This window comes from Mastomys coucha, unplaced genomic scaffold, assembly GCF_008632895.1.
Source record: "Mastomys coucha isolate ucsf_1 unplaced genomic scaffold, UCSF_Mcou_1 pScaffold21, whole genome shotgun sequence".
Classification (NCBI taxonomy): Eukaryota; Metazoa; Chordata; class Mammalia; order Rodentia; family Muridae; genus Mastomys; species Mastomys coucha.
The window spans coordinates 109,181,452-109,198,387 of record NW_022196904.1 but is presented as its reverse complement, the minus strand read 5'-3'; the positions used below and the strand labels follow the sequence as shown (position 1 = coordinate 109,198,387).

At 40.9% G+C, this 16,936-nt stretch overlaps 1 protein-coding gene across 5 annotated transcripts in view; it reads right to left on the bottom strand.

The window, feature by feature from the left end:
- The window catches only part of LOC116102881 (ATP-binding cassette sub-family A member 3-like), a 132,493-nt gene that overhangs the window by 104,787 nt on the left and 10,770 nt on the right, over positions 1–16,936 (bottom strand). For all 5 annotated transcript variants that reach the window (XM_031388109.1, XM_031388114.1, XM_031388110.1 and 2 more), the window contains exons 4-9: positions 16,205–16,332; positions 13,375–13,534; positions 9,088–9,347; positions 1,587–1,703; positions 1,178–1,295; positions 537–710 (exon numbers count right to left, since the gene is read on the bottom strand). In XM_031388109.1, the coding sequence (XP_031243969.1) occupies positions 537–710; positions 1,178–1,295; positions 1,587–1,703; positions 9,088–9,347; positions 13,375–13,534; positions 16,205–16,332 (957 nt within the window). The remainder of the gene's footprint in view (positions 1–536; positions 711–1,177; positions 1,296–1,586; positions 1,704–9,087; positions 9,348–13,374; positions 13,535–16,204; positions 16,333–16,936) is intronic.

Sequence of the window (16,936 nt, the reverse complement as noted above, 5' to 3'; positions counted from 1 at the left end):
AGTTAAAAAAAAAAAAAAAGAAACACTGACATCTTTCAGTGTGAAAGGCTTCTCCGTTGTCTGTCATTCCCCAGAAGAGACATAGGTAAGATACACATATAACTTGTTACTTGTAATATCGCTTATATCATTTTCCTTAATGTATACGTGTATATATGTGTACACAGTATGTACACATATAAGGTACACACACACAGTATTTTTTTAAAGATTTATTTATTTATTATACAGTACACTGTAGCTGTCTTCAGACACCCCAGAAGAGGGTGTCAGATCTCGTTATGGATGGTTGTGAGCCACCATGTGGTTGCTGGGATTTGAACTCAGGACCTTTGGAAGAGCAGTCAGTGCTCTTAACCACTGAGCCATCTCTCCAGCCCCCACAGCATTTTTTTTTTTTTAATGATAAAGCCAATAGGGTAGGAACACTCAAACTACCCTTTAGACCTGCTCTCCCCCAACTCTGAACTCTATGTTCTGTCCTTTCCTTCTCGGATGCAAATTAATGCAGGTGCGGTCACAAGGGGAAGACTCACCCTTCATTTCCAGCTTGCATATCAAGTCAGTCCCAAACGCTAGTGCGGTGTTGGTAATGAGACAGAGAGCCAGCTTCCCGCCGAGGCTTGTCTGATCATACGTATGAGATAGGATCAAATATGGAAAAAAGGTGAGGAAATGGAGGAACCCTGCAATAGAAGTGGCCAGAGAAGCTGGAAAGGGAGAAGGAAAGGAGGGTCAGGTTGATACAAGCCTCAGCAGCTGGGGAAAAGAGCCTTCCTTTTACTGCAAAGGCCCGCCACTACATCATCAGCATTTTACACTGTGCCCAGAGGGTGCCCCATCATGACTCTTACTTAACTAAGTAAGTAGTACAAGGAGACATTTTCCTGAAATTTATCCAGTGGCATTTGAAGCTCTGAGGTTGCTTCCAAAGTGAGAGTTTCGTCTGGTCAACTCAACAGAACGGAAGGCACCTGTCTGTTTTTTTTTTGTTTTTTGTTTGTTTGTTTGTTTTTTTGGGGACAGGGTTTCCCTGTATAGCTCTGGCTGTCCTGGAACTCACTCTGTAGACCAGGCTGGCCTCGAACTCAGAAATTCACCTGCCTCTGCCTCCCAAGTGCTGGGATTAAAGGCGTGCGCCGCCACCACCCGTCGAGGAAGGCACCCGTCAACTCACCTTTATTAAAGAATGTGCTAATCATGAAGCCGAGCAGCACTGAGGAGATGGCAAAACACAGGAAGTAGAAGGTGATGAAGAATGGGTCACTGTGTTGGAAGACTCTCTCATGTGTAATCTGATGAAATAATTAGGAAGAAGGTTTAGTCACAAATGAAGTGATGGGGGAGGGAGGGAAGGCACAGAAGTGAAGGAAGATATAGAACACCTCACTGAAGTCACTGTCTAGGAAGGGCCATTCCCTCTGTGTCTCTTTCCCCACTCCTGATAGACCACACCTTTTGAACTCCCACAGTGGAGTCAACGGACAAACACATTGACTCTTGGGCAAACTAACCCACTCTACCCACACCTTGACTTCTTCATCCTCCTTAAGGCTGTGACGTGCTGAGTGCAAATGGATACTTGCCTTGAGGAATAAAATCCCACACAGCAAACAGATGATGATGAAATACATCACTAAGAAGGTGATGAAATAGGAAATCCAGAGCATAGCATTGCTGAGTCCCACCATGAGCTGGTATTCCTGAAGGAGAATCAACACAAGCCAAGGGTCATGAAAAACATACTTCAAATGCCTTTGTACATCTCACTCTGCATGGCTTAACTATCATCACCCTAGTTTACCAACAAAGAAATCACACCTCACAATAATTTAAGGACCTAATTGAATTCAGCCTTGCATTCAGTCAGCACTGTGATTTCAACACAGAATTCTGGGTCCAGATTATTTTTTTATTATTTTATTATTTTTTCTCCTAATACTCAGTAAGTTCTGGTTCTGATATAAGAAATATTTTTTAAAACTAAAAAAGTAAAAAGTTAAGATTAAGCTGGGCCATGGTGGCACATCTTGATCTTAGCACTCAGGAGGTAAAGGCAGACAGATCTCTGGGTTCATGGCCAGCCTGGTCTGCAGAGTGAGTTTCAGGACAGCCAGGGCTATACAGAGACCCTGTTTTACAAAACAAACAGATAAGCAAAGCTAAGATTAGCCTTCTTTTCAGTATGCCCTGCTTCCAGGAAGCAATAAACCCAAAAGGTAAGTACATTTCAATTCCACCGTAGATTTGAGCAAGAATAGGCAAACTATGATGTATGAGGTGATTTGCCACCTTAAATTTTTATAAATAAAGCTTTATGGGCACATAGCCACATTATCCCTTTCATCACTGTCTCAAGCTGCTTTCATCCTGGAATTTATCTACAATAACCTCTTCTGGATTTACAAATTAGAAATTGAGGGGGCTGGAGAAATGGATCTCTTGTGGAGATCGTTGGCTGCTTGACTTAGTTAGGCTTTCTAGGGCTGTGGTAAAAGAGCATGACTGAAAGCAACTTAGGAAAGAAAAAGGGTTACTTCAGCTCACCAGTCAAGAGAAGGAAGTGGAGGAGGTGAAGCAGAGGCCCTGGAGGAATACTGCTTACTGGCTTGTTTCTCCATGCCCTGTTCAGTCGGATTTCTTACACAATTCAGGACCACCTGCCCAGAGGTGGCACTACCCATGATGGGCTGGGCCCTCCCCCATCAATTACCAATCAGGAAAATGCCCTACAGACCTGCTTACAGGCTAATCATATGGAGGCATTTTCTCTGTTCAGAGTCCCTCTTCCCAAATAACTCTAGCTTGTGTTAAGTTAGAAACATAAAGAAGCCAACTAGCTTGTCACTCTTGCAGAGGACACAGATTCAGTTCCCAGCATGCACAGGATGCTCACAACCATCTGTAACTTCAGTTTCAGGGATCCAACACCCTCTTCTGGCCTTTGCAGGAAACAGGCACGCATGTGGTACATATGTATACATATATGCAAGCCAAATAAAATACATACAAAATAAAATGAGATTCAAATTAGAATGCCAGACTGAGAGGTGACAGTATTTCAAATCATACTGAAGGACACCCTGCTCCTGCTTCTTTGTATCTCCAATGCCTCTCTTTTCTAATGGCTAATGGCTAAAGGAAAAAACTACTAAGACAATTTAATTTCACAGTTTACTTGATGAAAGCAATATTTCATAAGAGGGGGATCACATTCTGCGACAGTAGAGAGTCAGTGAGCTCTGCTGGCAGTGTATGCAGATGATATCACAGGAAAATGACATACAGGATATCTCTGTGTGATGAGTGCTCAGCTAGTTTCTCCTTTTTATGCAGTCCGTGACCCCAGCCTATGGAGTAGTGCTGCCCACAGTGGGCAGTTCTCCCAACCTTAGTTGACTGAATTGAAACAGCCCTGGATTGCTCAGAGGTCTGTGACTGGGTAATTTGGATCCCGTCAAGGGGATGATATCAAAAATCACATAGCATTAGGCACAGAATGCTGCACAGATAGGTGGCTTTAGGACAAATTTAATTTACACTTACAACTTTCCCTTTTGACCAGTGTCCGGGGTCTGGGAATAGCTGCACAAACCTGGATTTGGTTCACATCTACAGAGAAAAGCATGCAACTGGCTAATTAGCCAATTAAGAGTGAAAGCACTCTTTGTTTCTGGGTAAAGGACAAGAAAGAAAAGAAATCAAGGTGAAGTGGGAGGGTCTACTGACTGCTTAGCTAAGTGCTGCTAATTGCCTGGCTAGTTGCAGTGGGAACTAAAGCAGAGCCCAGCAGTTGCCTTGAGGTAAAAAGACAGAGCAAGCCCAGAGAGGGCAAAGCAACTGGAGTTTCCAGAGGCAAATTTCAGAGAGGGTAGAGGTTAGCTAAGTGCTCTAGCCACCTTAGATGGTGCTCCCAGCACCTCCATCTGAGAGCTCATGAGGACATACCACAGGACCACAACACAGCAACACAGGCAAAGAAGGAATTCCAGTTGCCAACAGCCAGATTAAACCACAACCACCATCAAAAGAGGGTTATCTACAAGGATTTTATGTGAGCAGTGTGTCCAGTTTAGTAGGCCTAGACCTGAATTTTCAACCTAAATACTACTGAGAAAATTTCCTGTGTAGAACATCATCCTATGTCTTTATGCATACCAAGGCTTCGTAATTTCGATATGGGTGGCAGTTCAGTTTTGCATCACAGGACATTGTACGGTATTCAACAGCATCCCCAGTCTCTACAATCCAATAGAAGTAACATCTGTCTTAGTTGTGAAAATCCCCTCCAAACATTGCCAAGTGACCACTGGAGCAAAAGTGCTCCAAACTGAGAGCAAGAGCTTTATTTTATTTTATTTTTTATTAGATATTTTCTTTATTTACATGCCATATGATAGCTTCTTTCCCAGTTTCCCTTCCAAAACAAAAAACAAAAAACAAAACCCCAAAAAAAACAAAAAACAAAAAATCAAAAAACAAGAACAACCCCCTGTTCCCTCCCCCGTTCCCCTGCTTGCCACCCCACCTTCTTCTGCTTACTAGCCCTGGCATTCCCCTACACTGGGGCATAGAACCTTCACAGGGCCAAGGGCTTCTCCTCCCATTGATGACCGACTTGGCCATATTCTACTATACATATGCTGCTGGAGCCATGAGTCCCACCATGTGTACTCCTTGGTTGGTGGTTTAGTCACTGGGAGCTCTGAGGGTACTAGTTAGTTCATATTGTTGTTCATCCTAAGGGGCTGCAAACCCTTCAGCTCCTTTGGTCCTTTCTCTAACTCCTTCATTGGGGACCCTGTACTCAGTTCAGTGGATGACTGTGAGCCTCTACTTCTGTATTAGTCGGGTACTGTCAGAGCCTCTCAGGAGACAGCTATATCAGGTTGGCTTGTCCTTCCTTCAGTCTCTGCTCCATAGTTAGTCTCTGCAACTCCTTCCATGGGTATTTGTTCCCCCTTTTAAGAAGGAATGCAGTGTCCACATTTTGGTCTTCCTTCTTCTTGAGTTTCTTGTGGTTTGTGGATTGCACTCTCTGATAAGTGAATATTAGCTCAGAAGAGCAAAAGCTTTAGAATAAACCCTACTGTCACCCCATCCAACAAAAAATAACTATAAATTAATAGCTGAATGTGATGGCATATGCCCATAATACCAGAATTTATGGAGCCAAATCAGGTAAATCATGAATTTGAGGCCATTACAAGCTATATAGAATATTCAGGCTCACCTGAGCTACATTTGAGACTGACTGTCTTAAAAAAAATGGGGGCTGTAGTTCAATGGAAGAGTACCTCTCTGGCATCTGCAAAGCCCTGGGTTCCATCCTTTGTACTGTAGGAAGAGATCCCAAAGGATAAACTGTTTCCAGGATACCTAAGTGTGCCTCAAAATAAAACATAAACAGGAATGTAAGATCCACTCAAGTAAACGCCATGATGTCTAGACTTCAATTAAAAATTTCCATGTACCATAAACAGTCTCCAAGATGGCTTTGTCACTTGTGTCTTCTGGTGTTCAGATTCTTTTCTTATTACTTCTCTTTGGTGTAAGCAGGTTGCACAACTTGTTTCAGTCAATGGGATGTGGCAAAGGTGATGAACTAGTGCGCCTGTAATTACATTGTACCCCATATAAAGGCAACTGATGCACTTTGAGATTATCAGTTGCTCTGGCCAACAGCAAAAAAAGAAACGAAAAATTCTGTCCTGGGCTTTTAAGGAGCTGAATTCTACCCACCATCATAGGAGCTAAGAAATGATTCTCTTCCCACCATAGCCTCAAACAAGAGAACAACCTTGGCTGAGCCCAAGAGTGAGTGTCATGCCTGAATCCAAGATAGGGATAAGACAAGATGACAGGTATGAACCATTTGTTAAGTGGCAAAGGAGAAATAGAACCCATCATGAGAAGGTGCGCAAATTAGAAACTAGGAGATGAAGACATGCTTTATTACAAGCCTGCTAAAGTATAATGAATAAAGCACAACTTGCCAGACAGGCATGCTGGCAGCAGCAGCATCAAACAAAGTGAAGGAGGAAGTTTCAAAATGCCATTATCCAAAATAACATGATTATTATCCAGTATAACCTAATTGTCATCTAGTATAACCTAATTATTACCCACTATAACATAATTGTAAGTCACAAGAGTTCATCGTTGTTACCACATTCCATCTGTGGAAACAAGTTGTACCAATTACATCTCTGTGGATTATGAATGCCTGTCAGATGGGAGAGAATTGCTACTGCACAATTCTGCTTAAGTTCAAAAGTGAGCCAACACTAATGTGGGCTTTTACACAGTAGATTATCAATAGCCTTTAGGAACAAGAGCACAGACTGGATTTGGATTTTTTCTTTTGTTTAGCATTGTTTTAACAAAGGAACAAAGTTGGTTTGGGTACAGAAGAAGGTGGATCTGGAAAAAGATGGGAGAGGGCTAAAGATAACCAAAGTACAGTGTATGAAATTCTCAAAGAATTAATATTTTTTTTAATTTTTGTTTTAAGGCAGGATCTCTCTTTGTAGTCCTAACTGGCCCACACATTATGTAGACCAGGATGACCTTGAATTCACAGTGATCTTCCTGCCTCTGCATCTCAGGTGCTGAGATTAAAGATGTGAATCACAATGTCTAGTAATAAAAATATTTTTAATTAAAAAACAAAAGGAATACTAGCTTAACATGTCCGGTTTAAGTTTCTGTGGCATGAAGAATAAACTGGCTGTTTTAACTGGTAGTTAAAAATACATTTGAATTTTTGAATACAATTGAACTGTGAGATGACTCACCAGTTATGGAAGAAAAAGTCTTACAGTGAGAAAAAAAAAAAACAACAAAAAATGGTTCAAAGTGGTCCATTTTCACTGAAGGGCAAGAGACTAATATGGAAACATTAGGGAAAGGCAGTCATTGGCCAAACCAAAGAGAATGTGCTGGCATAGCTAGATGGTGAAATATTAACAAAAGCTTGAACAACTGGAAGATGGCATTACCACAAATGGAGAAGGAAGGGGGACCATCAGGGGTTAGGAAGAAACAGGGTTACATTGATTCCCATGTGTAAGGGACAAAGGAAATAGAGACATAACCAAGACTCTTGCTCAGTTTTCCTTGGGCACTAACCTGGAGTGTCTCTAATCACTTTCATGGTAGAATATTGGTGTCTCCACTTTAGAGATGAAGCACAGAGAGACTTCCCTAAACACTACAACAGCAAAAAGTGGTGGAGATATCTGTTATGCATTGTGTCACATGGATAAAACCGAGGTTTCAAGCATGGGTGATTTGGAGCATCGTAATGTCACTTCCTTAGCCAGGTAGAAAAGGAATGATTATGTTCCCTGTTGAGATCTGTCTTTACTAAACCCCAGTGTCAATGTCCCTTTGGGAGTCAGTGGACTTCCTCAACCTGGACATCATTTGAAGAGCATCTCCAAATGCCTTAGCAACAACATGATGTGTGGGGAAATCCTTGAAAGAAGTGTGTGTAAAGTTCAAAAACTCAAAGTCAGTCATGTACATATCCATTTCCACTGATGTCTACTTCCTAAATATAGGTCTGTGGATCAATCCCTGTCCCCATTCACTAAGACAACTTAACTCAGTCTTTCCTGCCTTTTCCCTTGCCTGTCGGAATTACCTTAAAATTACCATCTTGTCTTTAGTCTTTACCCCTTCCTCTGGTAGCATCTACCTATTGAACTATGTCGTTCACTGCTGCTCAGAACAAGCAAAGCCATCACTGTTCTTGAAGAATAACTTTCCCCCACTTTTTTCCCTAGTTATGATGAACAGGGCAGCTATGAACATGGATGAGCACAAATCTCTGTAGTTAGATGTAGAGCCCTTTGGGTTTATGCCCAAGAGCTATGGTAGAGTGAGAGCTTGTGGTAGGACCCAACTTTTCAAGGAACCTCCACACTGGCTTCTATAGTGGTTGTGCCCGTCTGCACTGCCACCGGTAACTAACATGTGCCCTCCTTTGCCCATAGACAGCATTTGCTCTTGTTAGTTTTTTGTTTTGTTGGTTTTTTTTTATCTTAGCCATTCTGACTTGAGAAAGATAAATTCCCAAAGTGATTTTAATTGAATTTCTCTAATAGCTAAGGACATGGAACATTTTTTTAAAAAGTGTTTTCAGCCATCTGGTTTTCATCTTTTGGGAACTCTGTTTAGCTCCCTGCTCTGTTTTTTAAATCAGGCTGTTTTCTTGATGTTGAATTTCAAGTTCTTTGCATATTCTAGATACTAACCATTTTTGTCCAATGTCTGGCTGGTAAATGTCCACTTGGGTAATTAGCATATTACATATTAACTTACATCTTAACTAAACATTGGAACAATGTGTAAGTAGAGTGTTGTCTTCTCTTTTCTTAAACTACCAGTTGTGGGATGATTATAGATGGTTCTAAAGACTTTTAAAATGATATCTCATTAACTTCCCCAATAACCACAAAAGTAGCTACTGCAGTCTTCAATTTACATTTATGGAAACAGATAATGATCACAGAGTTAGCCTCTGATAAAACCAGACTTTAAACATGAAGTCCATCAGAGTCCTTGGGACAAAGGAGGTAGTTAGTGAGGAAGCATTAAACAGGTGGATGGACAGGCGAGCACTCTTGCAGCTTCCTGACCACAGCCACTATGTCGATAATGAAGTCTTGATTCACTTCAGACTGGAAATCACCCCCAGGAAGATCACAGGACGTAGCAATTAAAATATATTCTAGGTTATGCAATTCAAGACCTTGTCTGATTCTCTCCTTGTTGCTCATTTCATCCCATAGGCATGTTCGGGGCATCAGTATCTGACTCCTTTCCAAAATGTTCTCTTGGTCATTTAGTCAAATAAAGAATTTTCTTTTAAAAAAAATCAAAACCTCAGAAACCAAAAAAAAAAAAAAAAAAAAAAAAAAAAAAAAAAAAAAAAAATCAAAACCTCAGGCAGCCCATGTTTGCATGCAGCTCCCATGGGATGTCTTTGTCTGTTTAGCAGAGATAGGTGTGCAGAAACCACCCAACCTCGGTACACACCTCTTCTGCTGGCCCAGAATATTACAAATGAAATGAAATTACCTTTAATCTCTTTTCCTTTTCCAACATAATGGTCCCAACTATGACGAGTGCCATTTGAGTAAAGGTAAATACAATTGTCCAAGGAAACATAGAAATGAAAACCCACAAGAAGTTGTCATAAATGAAGGCCGGGTGTGGGAATCTCCTCGCATACATTGTGGTGTTGGCAAACATGGCTTCAGCTTCTCTCCCACTGTGATACATCATGATGGCCTTGTCTACAGAATGCTGCACAATAAGAAATCCTTCTCTGATATATCCTAAGTGGAAAAAAACCAAACAAACAAAACAAAACAAAACAAAACCGGAGACTGTCAAGTTCATGATAGTAACATGCAGCCAGGGAGATGACAGTCACAATTCAGATAATTCAAGACTTCTAACAATTTCACAAATACCTGTTATGATTTGAGACACATATAATGAATACTATGAGATCTAATTGCTGTCTTCTCAAAGTTAAAATATCCCATGAAAATAATACCACAACCTTATGAGGTGTCTTTATCAGCCAAACTGAATGATAATTTTAAAATTGTAAGCAGACCTCTTGTCTCTTATCTGTATCCTTCCAAAATTGCTATGTTGAAGCCTAATACTTGGCATATTTTAAAGATGTAAGGCCTGGCCTGGTAGTGCCTTTAATCCCAGCACTTGGGAGGCAGAGGTAGGCAGATTTCTGAGTTCAAGGCCAGCTTGGTCTACAGAGTGAGTTCCAGGACAGTCAGGGTTATACAGAGAAACCCTGTCTTGAAAAAAACAAAAGAAAAAAAAAAAGATGTAAGGCCTGTCAGAAGTGATTGAAAGTAAGTACTCCATCTTCATGAATGGAACACTCTTAAAAGGAATAAATGGGAGTGGCCTAGTCCTTTTTTGTCCCTTCTCTCACTAAAATGTGATGAAACAACCAGTCTATCCTCATGCCCAGAAGATGGAGCAAAAACCTACTACTTAGGAAGCGGACAGTGAGCCATTACCAAAGACCTAATCTGTTGGTGCTGGGAGCTTGGACTTCCTAGCTTCCAAATTAGGAGAATCAACTTTCTATTGTTTTTTTTCTTAATTATAAGCATTGTGACATTTTGCTATACCACCATAGAGTTGACTAAAATATTTCTACAAACTGAGATATGACATAGGAAGGAAGCTCTAAGCAAGAAGTAAATCCCACTTACGATATCAAAAAGAATAAAGTCAACACAATCATATCCAAGGAGATGAAAAATGTACATATTCCAAACTAAAAAACATCGGGAAGATAAAGGCAACACGAGTAAGTGAGAAGATGTCTCTTGTTGGGTTAGGATAATGAATACTGTTTAGTGGCCATGCATAGAGAGACCTACAGACTCAATAAAAATCTATACAGAACTTCAATGGACATGATAAATAACCAAAATAATGTACAGAAAGAAGACTAACACTGGAGGCTTTATGTATGCTTATTATAAAGATAATGTAACCAAAAAGAGTCAATGATAGACTACGTGTAGAGACATACAGACAATAGTGTGTCCATAGTTAGTAACACTGTATTGTACTCTTTTTAAAAAAAATCATTGAAGGTAGACATCATGTTTGAACTTCACCTTTAAAATTCATGGAGCAAGACTGGATATGGTGGTGCACATCTTTAATCCCAATACTCGGGAAGCAGAGGCATCTCTGTGAGTTCAAGGTCAGCTTGGTCTACACAGCAAGTTCTAGGCCAGCCAAAAAGAAAACAAAACCCCATGTAGCAACGTCTGCTACATCCTCTCACCCACTACAGACTCTCTGTGTGACAGCTGCTATTTGGATATGGTCTGCTACCTTGTGGGCTTCATGTGTTGAAAACTGGGGTCCCATTGTGGCAATGTGGAGGCATTGGAACCCTTAAGAAGTGGAAGCCTACTGGGAGATGATTGACTTCAGAACAGGTTAATATGACTTCACAGAATGGACAGGTCTGGTGGGTATGAGTTAACTCCTGTGAGCCTCATTATAAAATAAGGAAGCTTGGCTCTTGGCTGCTCCTTTGCCCCTGATCACATGCATGCCTCTTCAGCATATAGAAGCAGGCCCTTCTGCTTCTCCCCGATGTTGCTGTGTAGCTGGGAGAAACAGAAAACAGGAAGGGAGGCTGTGGCCATGTGGTTTAGACAATTCAAGTGAACAGCACTCAGGCTTGGGTAGTCTCACGGAACAGGCTAAGGCCAAAGTTCTAATCATTGGTAAACAGAACATTGGTGCAGAGAAAAAGAAAGGAAGAAAGAAGGAAGGAAGGAAGGAAGGAAGGAGGGAAGGAAGGAAGGAGGGAAGGAAGGAAGGAAGGAGGGAAGGAAGGAAGGAAGGAGGGAAGGAAGGAAGGAAGGAAAGGAGAGAGAGGGAGGGAGAGAGAGAAAGAGGAGAAAGAGAGAGAGAAAGAAAGAACTGCTTTCCAAACATACCTTTTCTTTCTTTTTGTTTTTAGGGGGTTGAGGGGTTGAGACAGGGTTTCTCTGTATAGCCCTGGCTGTACTGGAACTCACTCTGTAGACCAGGCTGGACTCGAACTCAGAAATCTACCTGCCTCTGCCTCCCAAGTGCTGGGATTAAAGGTGTGTGCCACCACTGCCAGGCCCCAAACATACCTTTTCAATCTGGAGGTGACTTCACTTGTAATCCTAACACTTGGGAGCATCAGGCAGGAAGATCTTCCCAAGTTTGAGGACAGCATAGGCTACACAACAAGCTTAAGGTCAGCCTGGACTACATAGTCAGACACTATCCAAAAAAGCCAATGATGATGATGGGGATGGGGATGATGATATGATAAATGGCCTATTTTTTTAAGACCATATCTAGTTTGGTTAAACTACTTTTATTCTACCAATATCATGGTATTTTCTATTACGTTCTTCCCAAAGAATATCTTTAGGATGCAGTGTATTAATTTTAAAAGAGACTAGACTAATTTTAAACTTACAGTAAGAAAAATATTTTAAGTGTCTTTGATAAAACAAGACACCACACAACCTTCAACTCTAAGATGACAACTACTCAGATCTTTGTAGATATCTACATTTATTTTCTATAGTCTTAATGCTATATACATATATCAATATTTTTCAGTTTGCAATTATTTTAATGGCTGCATCAACTTGTCAAGCTGATACATTATTTCCAGGGTGTGTGTGTGTGTGTGTGTCAGTGTGTGTGTGTCTGTGTGTCTGGGTATGTCTGTGTGTGTGTATGTCTGTGTGTGTGCCTGTGTGTGTGTGTGTGTGTGTGTGTGTCTGTGTCTGTGTGTGTATGTGTCTGTGTGTCTGTGTGTCAGTGTGTGTGTGTCTGTGTCTGTGTGTGTTTCTGTGTGTGTGTATCTGTGTGTGTGTGTCAGTGTGTGTGTCTGTGTCTGTGTGTGTGTCTGTGTCTGTGTGTGTGTCTGTGTCTGTGTGTGTGTGTGTCTGTGTATCAGTGTATGTGTGTCTGTATGTCTGTGTGTGTGTCTGGGTATGTCTGTGTGTGTTTGTCTGTGTACATGCCTGTGTGTATGTGTCTCTGTGTGTGTCTGGGTATGTCTGTGTGTGTGTGTCTGTGTCTGTGTGTGTGTCTGTCAGTGTGTGTGTGTCTGTGTGTGTGTCTGTGTATGTCTGTGTGTGTGTGTCTGTGTGTCAGTGTGTGTGTGTGTGTGTGTGTGTGTGTGTGTGTGTGTGTGTGTTTGCCCACGTACAAGTTTTGCAGAAGTCAAGGCTGACTTTACCAGGGATCTACCCCTCCCCTTCTCTGCCTCACTTATTTGAGACAGGGTCTCTCAGTCAGTCTGGTGCTCCTGACTCTGGCTGTGATGGCTGCAGCAAGCCTCGGGGACACCCCTGTCCACATCTCCAGCACTGAAGTCACAGGTGTGGCTGTGCCAGCATTTCCATGGGTGATGGGATCTGGACTTAGGGCCTCATACTTGGGCAACAAAACAAGAACTTCACCTGTTGAGCCATTTCCCCAGCTCAAGCTGACACAGTCCAGAAGACAGTGTACTTGTTTAGATGATTATATAGAGAGAAAGTGAAGCAAAATTTATCAATTAATTATATAACAGCAGATAAAAGAAAATTTACACAAGAAATGAAGAAAAATAGTAATAGATTTATAAGGTATCACATTTTATGTTTGTTAATAAAAAATAAAAATTTAAACCATATCAAACCATAATGAAAGAATAAATCAACTTGTTCATGCAGAGGAAAAAAAAAAAACCGAAGCCCGTTCCAAATGACTGTCCATGCACAGTAAAAGAAACAATGTAAGTGCACTTAAGGCTCTGCTAACCAGGGTTTCCCCCGTCAATTTCCAAGAAGTTCCGGGGTCCAAGAGAAGGCACTGATGGGAAGAGAGTTGATGTGTTCCACCCTGTTTCTTCCTGATACTCAGATGGCTTTAACAAATTTTCAGGATCATAGATATGACCAAAGCGCAAACTATATTTTACCTAGAACAACAAGTCAAAGAAAGACATGTTAAACTAGTGATCCTTGAAAAGCAAAAATTAGCAGTGATCAAAAGGTTGTAGTTTTTTTTTAATTAAAAAATCAGTTTTGGGACAGAAGAGTAATTTGGGGATACCAATGATAAGAACAACACGATGGTTGTGATACAGAACAACTAATATGCCAAACAAGCTATAGTCACAGTTGAGACTTAAAATGATCTAAACTATATGGTCCTCTCCCTTTTATCTTTGCAACATTTTGCTTTTGAGTTGCAAAGGAGCAATAAGGGTCCAACAATCATTGCTGTAACTGTACTTTTTAAAATTCCACTGTTGTTCTGCCTATTGAATAAATATTTTTTTAAAAAAAGATCTAATAGAGAGTTTGGGAAAATGGCTCCATGATTAAAAGTACTCATTGCTCTTGCAGAGGACTGGATTCAGCTCCCTGTACCCACATGGCAGCTCACGACCATCCACAACTCTAGTTTCAAGAGGTCTGATGCCCTCTTCTGATCTCTTCGGGAAAGAGTTACACATGTTGTGCACATACATACATTCAGACAAAACATTCATACACTTTAAAAGAGATTAAATAAATATAAAAATAATTTTTAAATCTATAAGAGGGGCCAGGAAGATGGCTCAGTTATTAAAGTACTTGTTCTACGAGCATGAGGGACTGTGTTCACATCCCCAGAATCTAGATAAAAGGTAGGCGAAGGATGCTGAGACAAGAGGATTGCTAGAACTTTCAAGCCAGACCTTCTTTCTGAATTAGCAAGCTATGGGTTCAATGAAAGACCTTATCCCAGAAACTGAGGTAGAGAACCAACTGAGAAAGACACACAATGTCAGCCTCTTGCCCCCATGTGTATACACACATGCATGTAATTGCACACACATGAGCATGTACAGCCAGTTATACAGCACACACAAAATCACACTCATGCAAATCTATTACAGCAAGATGATAGAAATGAAACTGAGTATGTGAACAGATAAAAACAAAACCCTCATTATGCTGCCTTCTAAGAACACACAGAAGCAAGGAGTGAATGGATGAGAAAAAGACATTCTGGACAAATGTATACTAGAAAAGAGTGCCTAGACTTGCTTTAACTATGTCAAAAGTTGCAAAGTGGGTCTAGAGAGATGGCTCAGCAGTTACGAGCACTGATTGCTCTTCCAGAGGTCCTGAGTTCAAATCCTAGCAACCACATGGTGGCTCACAACCATCTGTAATGAGATCTGATGCCCTCTTCTGGTGTGTCTGAAGGCAGCTACAATGTACTTACATATAATAAATAAATAAATAAATAAATAAATAAATAAATAAATCTTTAAAAAAATAGTTGCAAAGAGAACACACAGTGGGCGTAATGATACACACCTGTAGTCCCCTGTGCTTGAGAAGCAGAGACGGAAGGATCAGAAGGTCAAGGTCATTCTTAGGTATATAGTGAAGCCCTGCCTCAAGAAATTATAAAAAGAGACAGACATTTGACCATTGTGAATGAATTGATATGTCAAGAAAATATAATAATTGGAAAACATTTACATAGACAACATTAGAGGATCCATATGCACATGAGTATGCTAAAGGATATAAAGAGAGACCATAAGTTATATTACAATTGTGACTGAGGGCTTCAGTAACCCCACTTTCAACAGTGGACTGAGAATTCAGAGAGAAAATTAGTAAAAGAAAAAAAGACAAAACACTGGACTTCAGCAACACACTGAACAAATAAGCAAACCAAACAGACGCGCAGCACTTCCTCCTATAGCAACAGCTTGTACTCCTCACGGGCAAGCAGATGTGGATCATTCTGCAGACAATTCTTAGTAAATTTGAAGATTAAAATCACATAAGGCACTCTCTGATGGCTAGAAATCAATAGGAGGAAGGACCTTAGAATTAAAGCCAAACAATACATCCCTCGATAATAGCAATCAATAAAGAAATTAAGGACTGGTGAGATGGCTCAGCGGGTAAGAGCACTGACTGCTCTTCTGAAGGTCCTGAGTTCGGATCCCAGCAACCACATGGTGGCTCACAACCACCCGTAATGAGATCTGACACCCTCTTCTGGTGCGTCTGAAGACAGATACAATGAATTATGCCGGAGCCAGTGAGCCGGAGCGAGCGGGCCAGCAGAGGTCCTGAGTTAAATTCCCAGCAGCCACACACATGATGGCTCGTGGTCATCTGTACAGCTACAGTGTACTCATACACATAAAATAAATAAAATAAATCTTAAAAAAAAAAAGAAATTAAAAGGGAGGGCAGGGAGAATGGCTCAGTTACTAAAGTGCATGCTACACAAGAATGATGTCCTACATTAAATACCCAGAATCTACATAAAGCCAGACGGTGCCTACACATGTGATCCCGGTGACTCCAAAGAGAAAGGGAAGCAGACTCTCTTGTAGGCCTGGTGTGCTGTACATACTAGTGAACAACAGACTCTGTCTAAATAAAATGGAAGGCAAAGATCAGAGCCAAAGTTGTCCTCTAACCTCCGCATGAGCACCAGTACTCATCATACACATATACACACAAGCATGTGCTCACAGGGAGGTACACACACACACACACACACACACACACACACACACTTAAAGCTAAAAGCAAACACGTCAGGTCTTTAGATAAAACTTTCTCACCTGAAGCGGCAAGCGTTCATTGTTGGTTTTGAACTCATGATCAAACACAATAGCAGCCAGCACATGTGCAGCCTTGCTCTTATACTTAATGTATTCCTCAAAAGATTCTTCTGAAGGAAAGCCTTGAACTGTAGAGAGAAAAGTCCAAGTTGCCCACGTCAACATGAAAGGCCTAATGCTCATTCCTCTTGGCACTATAAAACCTAAGCCTGTCACACAGTGAACATTCCAAAGAGCCCCGCTTAACCAGTGACACTCAGACCATCTAATGCATACCTGGAGTATGGAAAACAAATGGGAAATAAATATATAAAGCAAAAAATAAATTCCTAATATATCATACATAACTGTATAAAGTTAAAAAAAACATAGCCCTTCTTCCATAAGATAACGGAAAGACTGTATTCATGATTTTGGAGAGAGTAAATTTTTTTTTTTAAATAGATTAGAAATAAAAAGGAGCTGGAGAGATGGCTCAGTGGTTAAGAGCACTGACTGCTCTTCTAGACGTCCTGCACCCACATGGTGGCTCACAACCATCTGTAATGGGATCTGATGCCCTTTTCTGGTGTATCTGAAGACAGAGACAGAGACAGTGGTCATAATCATAAAATAAATAAATAAATTTTTTTAAAAAAGAAAAAGAAAAGGAAAGGAAAGAAAGAAAGTGGCTGTGGTTATAATTCAGTAGCAGCATGCTTGCCTAGTATGCAATGCAAGGCTATAGGCTCA